The 18,895-nt window shown below is 48.6% G+C and overlaps 1 protein-coding gene across 1 annotated transcript; it reads left to right on the top strand.

Moving 5' to 3' along the window:
- The first annotated feature begins 971 nt into the window (after positions 1-971).
- On the top strand, positions 972-3,150 carry Vrtn (vertebrae development associated). The gene is given in 2 exon segments (XM_052738232.1): positions 972-1,379; positions 1,381-3,150. Coding segments are annotated over 2 exon segments (2,178 nt in total).
- The last annotated feature ends 15,745 nt before the right edge of the window (positions 3,151-18,895 follow it).

Genomic DNA, 18,895 nt, shown 5'->3' with positions numbered 1-18,895 from the left:
AAGAACATGACTTCTGGTATAATTAGATACTGTTGCCTTTATCGGAAAGATAGGTTCCCACGCTGTAGCCCAGGCTGGCTTGGAATTCACTTTGTAGTTTGTGCTGGGAATATAGGAGTAAGCTATTACTCCCCATCAGATAACACAGTTCTATTCAAATGAGAAGACGGCAAACCAGGCCGGGCAGTGGTGGTGCACACCTTTAATCTCCAGTGCTTGGGAGGCAGAGGCAGGCAGAGCTCTGTGAATTTGAGGCCAACCTGGTCTATAACGTGATTTCCAGGACAGCCAGGGCTGTTACATAAAGAAACCCTGTCACACAAAAAAGCAAAATCCAGCTGGGCGGTGGTGGCGCATGCCTTTCATCCCAGCACTCTGGAGGCAGAGCCAGGTGGATCTCAGTGATTTTTTAACTTTCGTTATATCAGTTAAGCCAATAGATGCTCTAAGGTAGGCACTCCCTTTCTGCAGGGGAGAAGGCAGAAGCCAGAAGGTGAAGTGCTTTGCCAGATCCATACCAGAACCGGGATTCAAAGTTCCAGAGACTATGCTTTTCCTCAGACTCACGGACTAAACAAAGCCAAGGTAGCAATTAGAGGTTATGTCTCCTGGAGAAGTACCAGTAAAAGGACGTTACCTCTAGGACAGTGGTTCTCGACCTTCCTAATGCTGCCTGCGACCCTTTAATGCTGCCGAGGTGACTTCCAATCATAAATTTATTTTCGTTGCTTCTTCATAACTGTGATTTTGCTATTGTCATGCATTGTAGTGGAAATATCTGTGTTTTCCCATGATCTCAGGCAATCCCCCCCCGTGAAAGGGTTGTTCGGCCTCAAAAAGGGTCACGACCCACAGGCTGAGAACCACTGCTCTGGGAAGACGGTGTAAGAGTACACAGGGCATCCACCATTATTGGGTATCATATAGGCATCTTGTTCTGACCTCTGACCTCTGCCCTCTGCCCTGTCAGGATGACTTCTCGGGATCAGCTGGTGCAGCAGGTGCTGCGGGATCTGCAGGAGGCAGTGGAGTCCGAGGGCCTGCAAAGTCTCACCAGTGCCGCCGTGGAGGCCAAGCAGGTCCTGTCTTCCTTCACCCTCCCCATCTGCCAGAAGGGTGGCCCTGGGCCCCAGGTGCTGGAGGTGGACTCTGTGGCCCTGAGTCTGTACCCAGAGGATGCCCCTCGGAACATGCTGCCCCTGGTGTGCAAGGGCGAGGGTAGTCTGCTGTTTGAAGCAGCCAGCATGCTGTTGTGGGGGCACACCGGCCTCAGCTTGGAGCTGCGGGCCCGCACTGTGGTAGAGATGCTGTTGCACAGGCACTATTATCTCCAGGGCATGATCGACTCCAAGGTGATGCTGCAGGCTGTACGCTACTCCCCTGTGCTCCGAGGAGTCCCCCGAGATGACCAGCCTGTCTTCCGCCACGCTGGAGGCCATCTTTGATGCAGATGTCAAGGCTACGTGCTTCCCTACCAGCTTCTCCAACGTGTGGCACTTGTACGCCCTGGCCTCCATCCTTCAGCGCAATATCTACTCCATCTACCCTATGCGCAACGTCAAGATCCGACCCTATTTTAACCGCGTTATCAGGCCTCGCCGCTGCACCCATGCGACCTCCATGTTGCACATCATGTGGGCTGGCCAGCCCCTCACTAACCACCTCTTCCGCCCCCAGTATTTTGCCCCCGTGGTTGGGTTGGAAGAGGTGGAGGCTGATGGTACTGCTACCCTGAACCCCACTCCTCCGGTCCTGGGTTCTCTGCGACCACCAGCCGAAACCCTGGAGCTGCTCAACCGGGAGCCTGGCCTCAGCTACTCCCACCTCTGTGACCGCTCCGGCATCACCAAGAGCACCTTCTACCGCTGGCGGCGGCAGACCCAGGAGCACCGGCAGAAGGTGGCCACCCGCTTCTCTGCCAAGCACTTCCTGCAGGACAGCTTCTACCGTGGGGGCCTTGTGCCACTGCAACAGTTCCTGCAGAGATTCCCTGAGATCTCCCGTTCTACCTACTATGCCTGGAAGCATGAGCTGCTGGGCTCTGGTGCCGATTCAGCCTTGGTCCCGGCTGCTCCACCCGGGGAGGCACTGGCTGGGCCCGAGCTGGAGAGCCTGCCAGGGAAGAAGGCTGCTGAGGGACTGGGGCGCTCCTCCCTGGCGGCGGGGGTGTCAAGCCCTAGCGTGCTCTTCATGCAGCGCGCCAAGTCGTACCTGGAACACTGCATCTCTCTGAACAAACTGGTACCCTATCGCTGCTTCAAATGCAGGTTCCCTGGCATCTCGAGGTCCACCTACTACAACTGGAGGCGGAAGGCCCTCAGGAGGAGCCCCAGTTTCAAGCTGGCCCCAGCCCTTGCAACCGCTGAGTCTCTACCCCCAACAGATGTTGGGGACAGGGCCCTGCTCCCTTTGAAGGATGAGGTGGGAGAAGAGGGGACAGGGAAAGCAGGAGGTGGAGGCCCTCCTGTTTCCCAGGGGCTCGTTTCCACAAGGATGCCCCTGTCTCGTTGGCAGAGGCGACTACGCAGGGCCGCCCGCAAGCAGGTGCTGAGCGGGCACCTGCCTTTCTGTCGCTTCCGCCTCCGCTACCCTAGCTTGTCACCCTCCACTTTTTGGGTATGGAAAAGTCTTTCCCGGGGATGGCCCAGGGTGCAGGCCTCCTCTTTGGGCCAAAGGAGCCAGGAGCCAGATGAAGGGCAGGGGTCAAATGAATGGCAGGAGATGGAAGCTGTTGAGAATGTATCAAATGAGTGGCCGGAGATGGAAGCCGTTAAGAAGGTAACATCTGCCGTGGTTCCTCAGGTGGAGACCCTGCCAGAAAACACTCCAGAAGATGCCCAGGGAGGGCCTTCTCGAGAAGGGGTCATTCAGGAGACACCTATGACCCAGGGCCAACCCCACAGTGGATTCCTGTCAAGCCAGACTGTGGCAGCGGCAGCAGGTGGCAGGGATGGCCAGGTGCTGGTGATGGACATGCTTACCACCACCAGGTTCAAGGCCCAAGCCAAGCTGTTCCTACAGAAGCGCTTCCAATCCAAGACTTTCCCCTCCTACAAGGAGTTCCAAGCTCTCTTCCCCCTCACTGCCCGCTCCACCTACTACATGTGGAAGCGGGCGCTCTTTGAAGGCCTCACGCTGGTTGATGGCTGATGAAGGGGAGACCTGAGTTGTCCCCTGACTTGGCCAGGATGCCCTTTACTCTTCCATAATTTCCCGGCTTGGGATGGAAATGTGGAAGTCAGCCACCTATTCTAACGAAAGCTACAGGAGTGTCGATGGACTCTTCGGGTGTTGGCTCGTCATATATTTTTTATTGTGTTTAGTATTTTTTTTTCCATTAAAGTGGGTTGGCAGGACCCCCTTGCCAGTGGAAGTCATGATTGTGCCCAAGCCCTCTGCAGCTTTTCCTGGGCCCACAAAGAGTATTACAGCATGGCCATGTATCTTCTGTCAGGCAGAATATAGCTTTACTTTTTTTAGGGTGATGTCCTTTTTTCCCAAAGATGTCTTCTAAAGAAACAAGAAAATTGAGTATGAGGCAGGTGTGTGGCTTTGTCTCCTGCCCCCAGGGGAGAAGGTGCCAGACTCTTCATCATCATCATCATCATCAGCTGGACTTCATAGAACAAACCATGGTAGCTTCTAATCTGGAGAAGGCCCCTAGGCACTGGAGACCCTGGAGAGGAAGGCCTGTTCCCTCTCTTGGGGAAGAGGTCTCTGCCAGTCCTCGCCAGCCTGGCTGGCTGTTGAGTCTCATCCTTGGCAAGGAGCCACAAGGTTATAAAGGCTGATGGGTGACTGAGTTTTCATTGTCCAACAGCAAAGTTGGACAACCAAAGAAATAAAGTGATGCCTTGCTCACACACTGCCCGAAGTCTCTGGGATTTGTTTGGCTAAGATGTGACTGCCTGTTCCCAGGCGCCCTTTTGGCTTAAAGGGGGTTGGGATACCATTTCTGTCTTCTGATAGTACATGCTTGAGACCAAGGCTTACTGGTGGTAGGACTCTGGTAGGAATTGGACCTAAAGTGACAGTTTGGTCTGGCTGAATAAGACACTTTTTCCTCCACATATGAGGTGTGTCAGGCAAGCTGGGCCCAGCCACAGATGAAGGCTTTTGTCTACTGAGCTGAGGAGAGATTCTCTTAGGTCCTCTCATAGTTTCCTGTAGCCGCCTGGGTTCCGCCTGTTACTTAACCCCACATCCAACCCTGTTAACTGTGTGGTGCTAGGAGTGGAATCCAGGGCCTTGTGCACACCAGTCAGATGGTCCATCACTGAGTCATCCCCAGACCCGTTTTTACCTAAATTCCAAGTTCTATTCAGGATCTCCCTTCCTTTTGTTCCGCTGCCCACAACACAGCTCCCTCCTTCCCCTCCCACATGATCCCATCTCCGGAGGGATTTTGATGACATTAGATCATGTCACTGTCCTGTCTTTGGCCTCCTTTCCTCACAGAATCCCTTCCTTTGAGAAGGGCAGTGTAAAGTGGCCCCGGCTCACTCTCCTCTGTACCATGCTTGCGATGGCCCACTGTTCCTGTCACATTGGCTGTCCCCAATGCTGAACATGTGTCCTCTTTTTCTGCTCGGGGGCTTCACATATTTCCTTCCGTCTAAAATGCTCTTCCTCCTCTTCCTCTTCACTCCTTCCTCTCCTCGTTTTCCCCTCAATCCCTGTCTTTCCCCTTCCTTTTAAAATGAGTTCGTTTTAAACACTATGTAACCGTGGCTATGTAGACCAGGCTGGCTTTGAACGCAACAGAGATCTGCCTGCCTTTGCCTCCTGGGTGCTGGATTCAAGTTCTGCATCACCCAGCTCTTCACACCTTAGCATCCGGTATGGGGGGATTGCAGGTGTACAACACCACAGCCCATTTCAACGCTTTCTCCGTTATCTGTGCAGCAGACCTGTATCCCGGAGTCACTCTAGCCTCGCTCTTGAATTCTCTAGTGGGGTCTCGTTTCTCTTGCGGCTTTCTTGTTTGGTTGCCTGCGTTAGCGTACAGGCTGTATGAAAAAAAACGTTTGTATTTTTCTTTTGCTTACAGCACTGAATTCTACACACGGGAGGTGCTAATATTTGAAAAGAGAAAGAATGGAATGAAGTTTTAAAGCCTCTCTTACTGTTAATCCTGTGAGATCTGGTTTTTGCAAACCTAACCAATGTCTTAACTGTTTCTCACAGGCCAGTTCTTCCCCCCCCCCCCCCCCCCCCCCCCCCCGTCTCTGCGGCTCCCCGTAGTCTGTGCCAGCACCAGATTGCCTTGATATTGTATTGTTTTCCAAACCGACTCTGCCCTCCACTTGATCTATTACTTCTTCCTGATGAGGTCTAGAATAATTTTACCTGAATCTGATTCACTGCTGGTTTTCCCATTGCCCTCAGCACAGATTCCAAACTAGTGGGGCTCACTGGAGTCCAGCCCCTACTTAATCTAACTTGCAGTAGCAACTTCTAGCCAGCAGGTGGCAGTCCAGTGCAATCCATTTTGGCCATGAGGTAGCCCCAAGGTCCCTTCTGAGAATGTAAGTGCTGAAACTACATTTTCTTGCACACACTCGGCACCAGAACAGGCCCTTTGAGCCTGGGAACAGAGTCTCCTAGTGGGACCTAAAAAACATCATGGGATTTTGGATGCAGCTCAATGGATAACCACTTACCCAGTATGGGTGATGCCCTGGGTTCAATTCCCAGTACTGACACCAAAACACATTTATGGGTTGCTATTTAGAGGAAAGGGGGAGGGCTAGTCAGGGATGTGGATTCCAGGGCCCCATCCAGATCTACTCATTCCCACCGTAGACATTCGTGTGTCTACTTTTTCCCATTTGAAGACAGGATCTCAGTCATACGGTATGGTAGGCATGTAAGAGTTAGGTGAGTGATCTATGGAGGTCCCTTGGAGTCTGATTTCTGTTTGAGGCAGGGAGGGTAGGCAGATGCCTGGGATGCTTGCTCGGTCTCCAGTCCTGAGATGGAACGATCATTTCATCCATGTCCAGTGTGGAGCCTTAAACCTGCAGCAGAAATTTTAGCTTCTGTTTCAGGGAGGCAGGAATGCAAAGAACATGTCAGTATCACTGGAAAATGACTGTCTGCAGGGTTCAGTTTTACTACTGTGCTGAAGAACTGTTTCCTTTGTAACGTGCCTTTCAAGGCAAAGGTACCTAAGCTGTGTTCATACTTGTCAATAATGTTCACACTCAGGTGTCACTATGTAGCACTGCCTGTCCTGGAACTTGACTATGTAGACCAGGTTGGCCTCGGACTTGCAAGACTGCCTCTGCGCTCCCAAGTGCTGGGACTAAAGGCGTGCGCCACCACTGCCCAGCTTCATGATGGTTTTGAGACTGACATTTGTTGAAATTATTTGTGTTTTTTTTGGTGCCACTTTTCATCCTGGCTGGATACCTATGAAGAAAAAAAAATTGAGAGCAACATTCTGTGTGGCTCTAAGGGCAAGTTTTATTTTATTTAAATTTGCTATTTTATATGTTTGGGTGTTTTGTCTGCATGTATGTCTGTGTACCGCATGTGCACCTGGTCCCTGAAGAGGCCAGAAGAGGGCGTCAGATCCCCTTGGACTGGAGTTGCAGACAGTTGTGAACTACCATGTCGGTGTTGGGAATGGAAGCCTTTGGAAAGACAACCAGTGCTCCTAACTGCTGAGCTATCTCTGAGCTATCTCTCCAGCCGCCTTTTAAATATAAAAGTTTTCCATCATTCCAGAGGCAGAGGCAAGCGGATCTGAGCTTGAGGTCAGCCTTCAAGTGGATCTCTGTGAGCTGTAGGCCAGCCAGGGCTATGTAATGAGCCTGGCTGAAAAAACTCACCCTAGGTCAGATGGGATGGCTCAGTAAGGGCACTGGGTCCTGAGTCTCAGGACCTGAGTTTGGTCCTTGAGATCCACAGGATGGAGAGAGCTGACTCCTACAAGTTGTCTTCTGGTCTCCACAGGAATGCCCGTGGCACACACCTACAAACACAGCAATGAACAAATGTAATTTAAAAATTTAAAAACCAGACTAAAGAAACATGATTCATTTCCCTCTTATTTCTACATTTCCCACTGAGGAGATCAGTCTCTGTGGAGATTCTTGTCTGTCCGGGCACATGATTTGCTGCTCAAATGTTTCTCGAGAACCAGCCGGGTGTGGTGGTATGTGCCTGTAATCTCAACCTATGGGAAGCTGAGGAGGCCAGCCTGGGCTACATAGACAAGGATACCTCATCCAAAAAAAAAAAAGGCTAAGAAAGAAAGCCTGTCCCTGGATTTTAGTACTTGTGATATTCTGCCACTCCAGGTTCATTCCCCGTCCTCACTAAGTCACTCTTCTATGGGTAACCTGCTCTATCTATGGGTAACCTGCTCTATAGCATCCAGCTATCAGCTGAGCTGGCCAGGGGCTGGGTTAGCTATTTCTCCATTCCAAGATTACCAAGAATCCTTTGTTTAGTCCATCTTAGCCCTCTCCACTGATACCGGGTCCCACCTATGGGCCACTGGTTGTCCTGTTGTCTGTGGGCTGAGGTGCAGGTCAGTTGTCTTACTCCAGGGGGATATAATCCATTCTCACCCAGGGACCTCGGGACCTCTGATAGCTCAGGAGAGTCACTTGACTTCATTTCCTCTAGGGTTGGCGTGTCACATAGCTTTCTTTCTTTTAATATTTATCTTTATGTGGGCTGGAGAGACGGCTCAGAGGTTAAGAGCACTGGCTGCTCTTCCAAAGGTCCTGAGTTCAATTCCCAGCAACCACATGGTGGCTCACAAGCATCTGTAATGAGATCTGGTGCCCTCTTCTGGCCTGCAGGCATACATGCAGGCAGAACATTGTATACACAATAAATAAATCTTTAAAAAATATTTATTTTTATGTGCATTGGTGTTTTACCTGTCTGTGTGAGGGTACCATATACCCTGGAACCGAAGTTACAGACAGTTGTGAGCTGCCATGTGGGGTCTGGGAATTGAACCCAGGTCCTCTGGAAGAGCAGGCGGTGCTCTTAACCACTGAGTCATCTCTCCAGCACGTAGGTTTCTATATGAAATGTGCAAGCTGGTTTTGCCTGGTAGCTGGGTTCATCCTGATCATGACCCAACCTATAGCTGTTTTGGAGGCTGAGGTGAGGTGGGGGTGGAGCACTGGGGTGCAGCTCAGTCAGTGGTAGAGTGCTTGCCTAGTACACGCAAAGCACGAAGTTTGATTCCTCTTCAAGACTGACTTCAGTTTGCTGTGTACATAGGGAGGCTGCTAATCTGAGGGACAGCTCTGGCGCATCGGTCCTTAGGAAGGATCAGGAAGCTGAGAAGCAAGGCTTAGTTGCATGCAGAGAGAGGAGCCCACGGCAGCCCCATGGGCTGGCTGACCCACTTCTCACAGGAACCTTCTCTCCAGCTCCTGATGTCAGGGTTACCTATAGGGTGTCATGAACAGGTCCCTAAGTGCCCCCATCGCTATTTACCTCATGGAAGAGGAGGGGTGGAGCTTTTAGGGAAATGTAGAGCAGCAGAAAGTAGGTTTAATGGTGTAAAAAAATTCTTCCACGGAAGATGACTTTGGAAATAGCGTGAAATCCGCTTAACTCTGTGCTGAGCCGAGTGCTGGGGGCATGGAAGGCAGCTAGGAGACTCAGCCGGAGCCGCTCAGGAAGTAATCGCTCTGCCTGGGGTGGCCACTGGGGTGGCTGGAGGCGGAAAGGCCACCCACAGAGGTCCTCCCCAGTGCTTCAACCACAGCCCTCGGTGTTGGGGGGAAGGAGGAAAAGCCAGGCTGCGGGAGTCCTGAGTGAGGGAGATTCTGGAGAGAAATGAATGACTTTGGGTCCCCTTCTCCACCTCCCCAGGCCAGCCTGGCTCAGAGCGGGGCCTCTGCCTCCTGAAACTTGCGAGTTTTGATAATTTTTAGGTTCCCTGATTTTGGCAGAAGTCAGAATTGGGAACAGGGCTAGGAGACATGACAGGCGCTGTGGTTCGCACCGATCTTCATCTTCGGAGCTCAGCTTTTTGAGGACAGGAAGGAGGCTGGTATCTGTAGGATAGTAGGTGCTCCATTCCTCCCATCTATGGTTACCAAACAGGGGTTAGGGCACTGGGGATGTGTCTCAGCTGGTGGGGTGCTTGCTTAGCATGCACAAGGTCCCTGGGTTTGATCTCTAGTTCTGTATAAACCGGGTCAGGAGTTCAAGGTCATCTCCAGCGACATGGCAATTTGAAGCCAGCCTAGGATATATGAGCCCCTGTCTCTAAAACAGGGCCAGTGAAATGGCTCCGTGGATTTGTTTGTTTGTTTTTTGATATAGACTTGGCTGGCCTGGAACTTCCCATGTAGACCAGGCTGGCCCCAAATTCAGAGAGAGCCGCTTGCTTCTGCCTCCCAAGTGTTGAGATCAAAGGCGTGAATCACCACATTCACACCCAAGCTGAAACAGCCCGGTGGGTAAAGGCACTTGACCTACACACCCAGTGGCCTGAGTTTAATCCCCAGAACCCACAAAAAGGTGGGAGAAGAGAATGGACCCCACAAAGTTGTTCTCTGACCACCACATGTGTGCCCTCTATCCATACATAAAAAATATAATAATTAGTCCCAGATAAGAAGAACAAAGAGGAGCAACTGATTCGAAGTTCTGACAGGAGGTGGCTGCATAAAGGTAGAAGAGAGACAGACTTCCCATAAAGGTGGAAGAGAGACAGACTTCCCATAAAGGTGGAAGAGAGACAGACTTCCATTAATGGTGCCAGGACTCTTGACTGGTATGTAGGAATAAGCTGCCTCTGCTGGGAGCTGGGATAGGTTTCCAAAGACTAAGTGGTGGATGGCAGGGGGAGGCTGGAGAGATGGCTCCATGGTTAAGAGCACTGTCTGCTCTTCCAGAGGACCTGGGTTTGATTCCCAACATCCCCGTGGCAGCTCACAACCGTCGGTAACTCCAGTTCCAGAGGATCTGACACCCTCGTCTGGCCTCTGCCAGCATATGAGTAGTGCACAGGACATCCACGAAGACAATACATCTGTAGTCACAAAATAAAAACTAAAAGTCAGTGCAAAGACTAGGGTAGAGTGCTTGTCCAGCACAAGGCTCTCAGTTTGATCCCCAACACTAAAAATAAAAGCCACAGTGTGCTAATGAGGGAAACTGAGGAAGAAAGGAACTGAGAATGTAAGGCCTGGTGGAAACTCCCATGAAAGTCAAATTGTTGTGTAGTGATTTAGCTCCAGAACTTACGGGCTCCAAACATTCAAAATGTCGGCTTTCTAAAAGTGACTGTGTTGGCCCACGATGTCTTTTCTGTGCACGGTTGTTTTGCCTGCATGGATGTGCACCATGCGTGTACCTGGTGCATGAGGAGGCTGGAAGAAGGCATTGGGTCCCCTGGAACTGGAATTACAGATGGCTGTGAGCCACCGTGTGGGTGCTAAGGGTCCAACCCAGGGTCCTTTCTGTTTGTTTGAGACAGGGTCTCTATTGTATAGCTCTGGCTGTCCTGGAACTGGCCATGTAGACCAGGCTGGCCTTGAACTCATAGAGATTTACCTGCCTCTGCCTCCTGAGTGCCAGGATTAAAGGCGTGCGCCACGGATGCCCAGCCAGATCCTTTTGCAAAGCCAGTGCTCTAATACCACTGAGCCATCTTTCCAGTTCTAGCCATGATGCATCATACCGTAGAAATTGACAAGCATTATAAACCAGCCAGATATAAGAGGCTTCCCTCTATTTTTACACAGCTGCTTGTCAATCCTTCTAGGCGAAGCCATGTTACCTACTGAGGCCTAACTCTATCAGGTCACCCCATTACCATCACACTTCTTCATCGCTGAATCCCCATCTGAAGTAGTCATCCCAGTAACTTGGGGTGCAAGCCTCCAGAGGGCAGGAACATGTCTGACGTATCCTGCTGTCTACATCGTGCTTGGTAAATAGTAAGTGCTCAAAAGTCTACTGAGCTGAGAACCGGAGGGTTTGGGGCAGGGGTCGTCTCCTTCCAGCTCTGTGCTAGAGTCCCGGTGTGAGTTGCCCTGCAGAGACAGCAGTATGACAGGCAGCCTGTCCTGGGTGCTGGCCTAGTCTTCACCAGACCAGACGAGGATGAGGCAGAGGAAGATGAGCAGGAGAAAGAAGAAAGTCTATTGATCTAGAGCCTTCAGAACAGAGGAAAATGGATCAAACCCACCCAGGCTTTGAGGAAAGTGTTATTACTCTATGAAGAAAAAAAAAAAAGAATTAGGCAAATAATTTATACCCAGTTACATTTGAATTTCAGATAACACAGTTTTTTTGGAGATAGAGTTTTGCTGTGATGCCTTGGATAAGTTGGGACTGGCTGTGTAGACCATCTTGACTCTGCCTCTTTTTTTTTTTTTTTTTTTTTTTTTTTTTGGTTTTTCGAGACAAGGTTTCTCTGTGAAGTTTTGCTCCTTTCCTGGATCTCACTCTGTAGACCAGGCTGGCCTCGAATTCACAAAGATCCACCTGGCTCTGCCTCCCGAGTGCTGGGATGAAAGGCGTGTGCCACCACCGCCTGGCTTGACTCTGCCTCTTAAGTGTTGAGATTAGAGGCATGCACCACTGGGGCTAGTTGAAATAATATGTTTAAAAAATATTTAAGCCTGTTGTGGTAGTGCACACCTTTAATCCCAGCACTCGGGAGGCAGAGACAGGAGGATCTCTGTGAGTTTGAGTCCAGCCTGGTCTATAGAGCCAAGTTTCACAGCCAAGGGCTACACAGAGAAACCCTGTCTTGAAAACTATTAAAAATAGGTAAGTAAATAAATAAAATATTTATTTGTCATTTTACTTATTTTGACGTGTATGAGTGTTTTCCCTGCATGTATGTACTCGAACAACATGGGTGCCAGGTGCTTTCAGAGGTCTGAGGGAGTCAGAGTCCCTGGAACTGGAGTTACAGATGGGTGTGAGCCACCATGTGGGTGCTGGGAATTGAACTCAGGTCCTCTGCAGGAACAAGTGTTCTTAACCACTGAGCCATCTTTCCAGTTCCTGAAACAATTTTTTTTTTTTAATTTATTCTTATTTATGCATATGGGGGCAGGCATAGAGGCCATGCATCGGATCTCCTGGAACTAGAGTTAGAGGTGGCCCATGTGAATTTGTGCTGGGAACCAAACCCAGGTCCTCTGGTAGAGTAGAAAATGTTCAGCGCTGAGCCATCTTTCCAGGCCCAGTCACAGTCTCCCGATGAACCTGGAGTTCATGGTTTCCTCCAGGCTGGCTGGCCAGCGCGAATCCTCAGGGTCTGTTTCTGACTTCATTCTCCCCTCCAGCACTGGTGACAGATGCATACCAACATACCTGGCTTTTTACATGGGTCCTGGGGATCCAGACTCTGGTCCTGGGTTTGCATAGCAAGCCCTTTACCAACCAAGCCCTTCCCAGCCTGTATGGAGCATATTTATGGAAAAAAAATTATTGCTATCCCATTACCATGTAAACATGCACGCATGCACACACACACACACACACACACACACACACACACACGAGGGGGGGGGGTGAGACGCTCCACAGGGTGCTTCAGACATACATGAACAATTATTCAGTGTTCACTGACTATTCTTTCTGGCCTCAGTAACTTCTCCCTGTGGGAGCTGTGGTTAGCAACTCTGTGAGCACTGGGAGGAAGGCAGGGGACCGTGTCTCGGGTCTTCCACTAGCTCCATTTCCATCTTGGGTTGCCTGAGAGACACTGGGCACCTTTCCCAAGGATGGTGTAAAACAAGTGACGGGCTGCCTTGCACCTCACCTGTGGACCAACATAATCATCAGAGTGCTTTCAAACCTGGCGTTGTCCAGGCCAACTGCACACCAATTAAAATCACAATCTGCATGGTCTAATTAACATGTCCTATGACTCTTACCTTCTAAATATAGACTCTGTCCTTTGATTTCATCCTCACATTAGACTGAGATGTACTCCCTACTAATTTCCCTCATATACACACTAGATGGGTCCTCCCTCCATCGTTCCCTCCCTCTTTCTTTCCTTCCATAACTAGGCCTTCAGTCCTGGCAAGTACTCTACCACTGAGCTGAGCTATACATCCACCCACCCCCAGTTTAGCCCCTTTTAGTTAAAAACCTATTTTAATTTTTTAGATTTATTTATTTTTATGTGTATTTTTTTTTTTTTGGTTTGTATTTTTGCTGGCATGTATGTCTGCGCACTATATGTGTGCAGTGCTTTCAGAGGCCAGAAAGAGGGTGTCAGATCCTCTGGAACTGGAGTTACAGATGGTTGTGAACTGTGAACTGCCACGTGGGTGTTGGGAACTGAGCCCAGGTCCTCTCTCTGCCAGACCAACAAGTGTTCTTAGCAGCTCAGCCATCTATCTCTCCAGCCCCTAATTTAAAAAAAAAAATTATTTGCATGTGTGTGTAGGTGTGTGTAACCACTGAGTCATCCCTCCAATTTATTTAAATTTTATTGTTGTATTATTTTATATGTATGTGTGTTTTGCCTGCATGTATATCCATGCACCACATGGTTGCAGTGCCCCTGGAGGCCAGAAGAGGGTGTTGGATCTCCTGGAACTAGAGCTGCAGATGATTATGAGCTGCCCTGTGGGTGCTGGGAATCAAACCTGGGTCCTCTGGAAGAGCAGCCAGTGCTCTTAACCACGGAACCGTCTCTTCAACCTCCTGTGTAGAATCTTTGCCAGAGATTTATGTTCTGAATTGAATCCCGAGAAAACACCAGACAAGCTGGGCATGGTGGAGCCTACCTTTAGTCCTAGCTGGGATGCAGAGGCAGGTGGATCTCTGTGAGTGCGAGGCCAGCCTGGTCTGCAGAGTGAGTTCCAGGACAGCCAGGGCTACACAGAGAAACCCTGTCTGGTGTAGGGTGGAAGGAGGAAAACACCAGATGAGCTCCAACTGAGAGACTTTATGCATTGTAACTGACCAGTATTATTCAGAAGTCATTGTTAAGCACGCCTTTAATCCCAGCACTCGGGCGGCAGAGGCAGGCTGAGCTCTGTGTGTTCAAGGCCAGCCTGGTCTACAGATCGAGTTCCAGGCCACCCAAGGCTACATAGTGAGACTTTGTCTCAAAAACAAAACAAAACAAAAATGTCAAGATCATGTAAAACAAAACTGAGAAATTTAGCCGGGCAGTGGCGGCGCACACCTTTAATCCTAGTACTTGGGAGGCAGAGGCAGGCAGATCTCTGTGAGTTCAAGGCCAGCCTGGTCTATAGAGTGAGTTCCAGGAAAGGCTCCGAAGCTACACAGAGAAATCCTGTCTCAACCCCCCCAAAAAACCAAAAAAACTGAGAAACTTTCACATTTTTTAAAGGGGGCTAAAGAGACTAGACAGCTTGGTGCCGTGTGGACCCTGGATTCAGTGCACACTGGAAAAAAAGACATTGGAAGAACCCTGGTGAAATATGGGGAAGCCCCACAGGCTAGGTAGCAGGATCTTGCTGGTATTCTCCTGTTATGATGGTTTTTCACCACACTCCAACGAGTCGCTAACAGTAGAGGAAACTAGGTAAAGGGCTTATGGGAATTCTGTGTACTATTATTTTTTTAAACAAATTTTTTTGGAGGCTTAATAGCACTTAAAAATAAAAAGCTAAAAAGAAAGTATGGGGCTGGAGAGATGGTTCAGTGGTTAGGAGCATGCATTGCTCTTGTAGCGGACCTGAGTTTGATTCCCAGAATCTGTGGAGGGCAGAAGACAAGCAGCTGTAACTCCAGCGCTAAGGGGCCTGACACTCTCCTCTGCTCTCCAAGGGCACCAGGCACATATTTGGTGCACATCCATGCTTGCACATAGGCAAACACTCACAAACACAAAATAAAAATAAGTAAATCCCTTAAAAAGAAAAACATTTTAGGGCTAAGGATGAGAGTTAGTGGTGCAGCGCTTGCCAATGATGCCCAGGCCCTGGAGACAGACCTCTCAGCATGGGAAAACAAGAAGTGTGGGGTTAAGAATTTCTTTAGCAGTGCTGGTAGCACATTCCTATAATCCCAGCACTTGGGAGGTGGAGGCAGGAGAATCAGGAATTCACGGCTAGCCTGGGTTACATAGTGAATTAGAGACCAGTCTGGGCTACATAACATCCTCTCTCATAATCAAAACAAACAAATTAAAACAAACAAATTAGCCAGACGGTAGTGGGCCGTGGTAGCACACATTGTTAGTTCTAGAACTTGGGAGGTAAAGGCAGGAGGATCTCTGAGTTTGAGGCCAGGCTGGTCTACAGAGCAAGTTCCAGGTCAGCCAGGAACTGTCTCCAAAACAAACAAACAAACAAACAAACAAAAACAACCCGTACCCCGAAAAAAACAAAACAAAACACATCAACAACAAAAAACAACCAAAAATGAAACAAATGAAGAATCTACTTTCCTCCCCAAATTGTCTTGCTCAGGTATTTAATCACAAGGGAAAAGAAAAACCAAAACCAACACAAAGATCAATATACCCATGTAATTGTGTTTCCATCTACCGGCAGTGAACAACCTGAAAAGTAAATTTAAAAAAACCAATTCAAGTAAAACAACGCTCAAAAGATAAACTACCCGGAAGTGAATTTAGGCGGGTGGTTAAGGATTCACCCACTGAAGACCACAAATGATGACGGATGGAAAATCAGCTGGCGGCCTGCCTCGTGCCTGGAACCTTAACACTCAAAAGAGGGAGGGAGGGAGGACCCGGAGTTCACAGGGTTATCCTCGGCTACATGGTTAGTTAGAGGATAGCCTAGGCTAAATAAGACTGGAAAATTGTTAAGTCTTCAGATTTGAAACTTTGAAGAAGCCTGTGTGTGGTGGGGCACATGTGTTACCCCAGCATCTGGAGCCTAGCAGGAGGACTATGTCTGAGTCCCTGGCTCCACTGGGAGACCTTACCTCAATGAAACAAACCCACAAACTAGATTATACCTTAAAAATAATGTCCTAGAAAAACTACAGTCTTCAAAATGATATAAAAATCAGGTAAATTGAAGAGAATCCAGATTCCAAAATTAGGGGCTAGAGAGATGGCTCAGCAGTCAGGAGCACTGGCTGCTCTTCTGGAGGTCCCAGGTTCAATCTCCATCACACACACACACACACACACACACACACACACACACACACACGCATGCACTCAAGCACGCATGCACGCACGCACGCACGCACGCACGCACGCACGGTGCCTCACAACCATCTGAAACTCTAGTTCCAGGGATCCAGTGCTTGATTCTGGCCTCCTAGGGTACCTGGCCTGCCTGTAATTCACCCATACACATAAATAATGACAATAATACCTTTAAATAAAAAAGAGATTCCAAAAACAAACCACAAATATCTCTCTGGCCAGTATGTTTTTGACGAGGGTCCTGAGAGCATTCCAAAAGGAAGAATTGAGTTTGGCTCTTTTTGCTTTTACTTATTTATTTTTGATAAATGATGCTCTTATACCCAGGCAGTTACTTGCAAAGACTCTCCTGGGACTCCTGCCGTATCCCCAATATAGCATTAACTCAAAACAGATCAATAACCTAACTGTAAAAGCTAAGATTATAAAACTATGACCACAGATGTGGCAATAGATTCTCAGATTTGACACTAAAAATATGAGCAACAAAAGAAAACCTAGACCTGTTATAAAGACGAAAACAAACAACAAAAAAACAGAAGGAAATGGCAGTGTCTGCTTGTAATCTTAACGTGTGGGAGGAGGGTTGGGGGTCAGCCTCAACTTCATAGTAATTTGAAGCCAGCCTGGGCTACATGAGACTCTGTGTCTCCTAAACTAAAATCAAAACAAAAAACCTAAATAATGCTTTTATGTGTTAACTAACAAAAAAAAGGGGGGGGGCTGGAGAGAGAGATGGCTCAGTGGTTAAGAGCACTGGCTGCTCTTCCAGAGGACCCGGGTTCAATTCCCAGCAACCACATGGCAGCTCACAGCTGCCTGTAACTCCAAGATCTGACACAGTCACACAAACAATGCACATAAAATACAAATAAACAAACTATTTTTATTTTTTAATTACATTTTTAAATTTATTTTACATACCAACCATTGTTTCCCTTCCCTCATCTCTTACTGTTCCTTCCTGACACCCCCTTGCTATATAATCCCCCTCCTCCCTCTCTTTGACTGTGAAGAACCAAAGCACCCCCCTTTCAAGCAAGCCCCTCACCCCAGCTTGAAACAGGCCTGAGTTTCAAGATTCTCAGAGCTGCTGACATAGGTCCCAGGACAAAGTCAGGATGTTTGGCGAGCCATCTGGTAGCAACTGATTAACCATAGAATGCCCCGGTGCTGGAGATGGTCAAAAGTACAAAGTCACGGGTTGGGGATTTAGCTCAGCAGTAGAGTGCTGCCTAGGAAGCGCAAGGCCCTGGGTTCGGTCCTCAGCTCTGGAAAAAAAAAAAAAAAAAAAAAAAAAAAAGGACAAAGTCTGGACTCCCAGGGCTCGGCCCAGTGCTTGGCTGTGGATCTCTGCATCTGCTTCCATCAGTTACAGGATGAAGGTTCTATGATGATAATTAGGATATTCACCAATCTGATTACAGGGGTCTTAGCTGGGGTCATCCTTGTGGATTCCCGGGAGTTTCCCTGGCACCAGGTTTCTCCTTAACCCCAAATGGCCCCCTCTATCAAGATATCTCTTTCATTGCTCTCCCACTCTATGTCACCCCCAATTCAACCAACTGGATTTCTCACGTTCCCATTCCTCACCTTACCCTCCCACCCCTGCCCCCAGTTTATCCAGGAGATCTTATCTATTTCTCCTTCCCAGAGAAATCCATGCATCCCTCTTAGGGTCCTCCTTGTTACCAAGCTTCTCTAGGGCAGTAGATTGTAGCCTGGTTATCTATCAGGGACTATGGGGGACCAGTCCCGGACCTCCCAGGGTCCGGGAAGAATCTATAACCAGCTGATAATTAATCTTTGATGAAAAGAAATGAATCCATGTACACGAAACTCCTTAGTCCATATATTTTATTATTCTGTGTCAGTTACAAGCTTATATTCTGCTCTCATATTTAGCTCATTTCTTGCCTGATTTCTTTCTACACTTATCTACTGTCCCCTCTGGGTTCTATCTTAATTCCTTCATCTAGTTCTGCCCCTTCTAGGTTCTCATCCATCTTGTTCCTTCCCATTATCATCTCCTCTCTCATTTCCTTCTCTCTCCTCATCTTGTTCTTCCTCATCTTGTTCTTCCCCACCTGGCTCTTCCTCATCTTCCATCTCGTTCCTCTAGTCCTCTCTTCTAGCCCTTCAATCTAGTTCTTCCCCATCTCAGTTTGTTCCTCTCAAGTTCTTACCCATCTAGTTCTTCCATTCTCTTTTCTCTTCTCTGTCTCCCCGTGCCCTGAAAGTTCTGGTATATATACACTTACAAGCAGTATTCCCTTAGCAGTGTAAAGCCAGGCTTCCAGGTCAAACGGAGGGGCGATAAGAATCACATAGAGAGGCAATAACCGTTAATTATCATTTGCAACCCCAAAGGGAAGTAACCAGTGGGGAAATGAATTAACTAAAGGCTAAATTCAGGTATTGTCTAAGAAGAGGGCTCTTATGTGCTCAACTGTAGTCTTAAACGTGATTAGTAGAAAATGTTAAGAATCTATAAGTTGCTAGGTCAATGGGAGAAAATAAAACTGTCTTCTTTTTTCCTATGGCTCATATCTGTCCAAGCTATCTGCCATTTTTCTGCAGGGTGGGGGAAAGTGTGCTCAGTCGCTAGGCAACCTGTGTACAGCTAGATGCCTCTGGTGATAGTTAAAGGGAGATCTGGAACTAGAGGTAAGATTTGGGAAAGGAGGAAGTAAGGCTTAATTGGCACATCCACCAGGCCTTCTCAAACAGGTAGCCTGGATGGTTAAGTCTGTTTTTAGAGAGTACAGAGGTATCTCT

The sequence above is a fragment of the Peromyscus californicus genome, unplaced genomic scaffold, assembly GCF_007827085.1.
Source record: "Peromyscus californicus insignis strain IS unplaced genomic scaffold, ASM782708v3 Scaffold_15__1_contigs__length_86483966, whole genome shotgun sequence".
NCBI classification, from domain to species: domain Eukaryota; kingdom Metazoa; phylum Chordata; class Mammalia; order Rodentia; family Cricetidae; genus Peromyscus; species Peromyscus californicus.
Note: the sequence above shows the minus strand (reverse complement) of the source record. Positions and strands in the feature narration are given on the sequence as shown.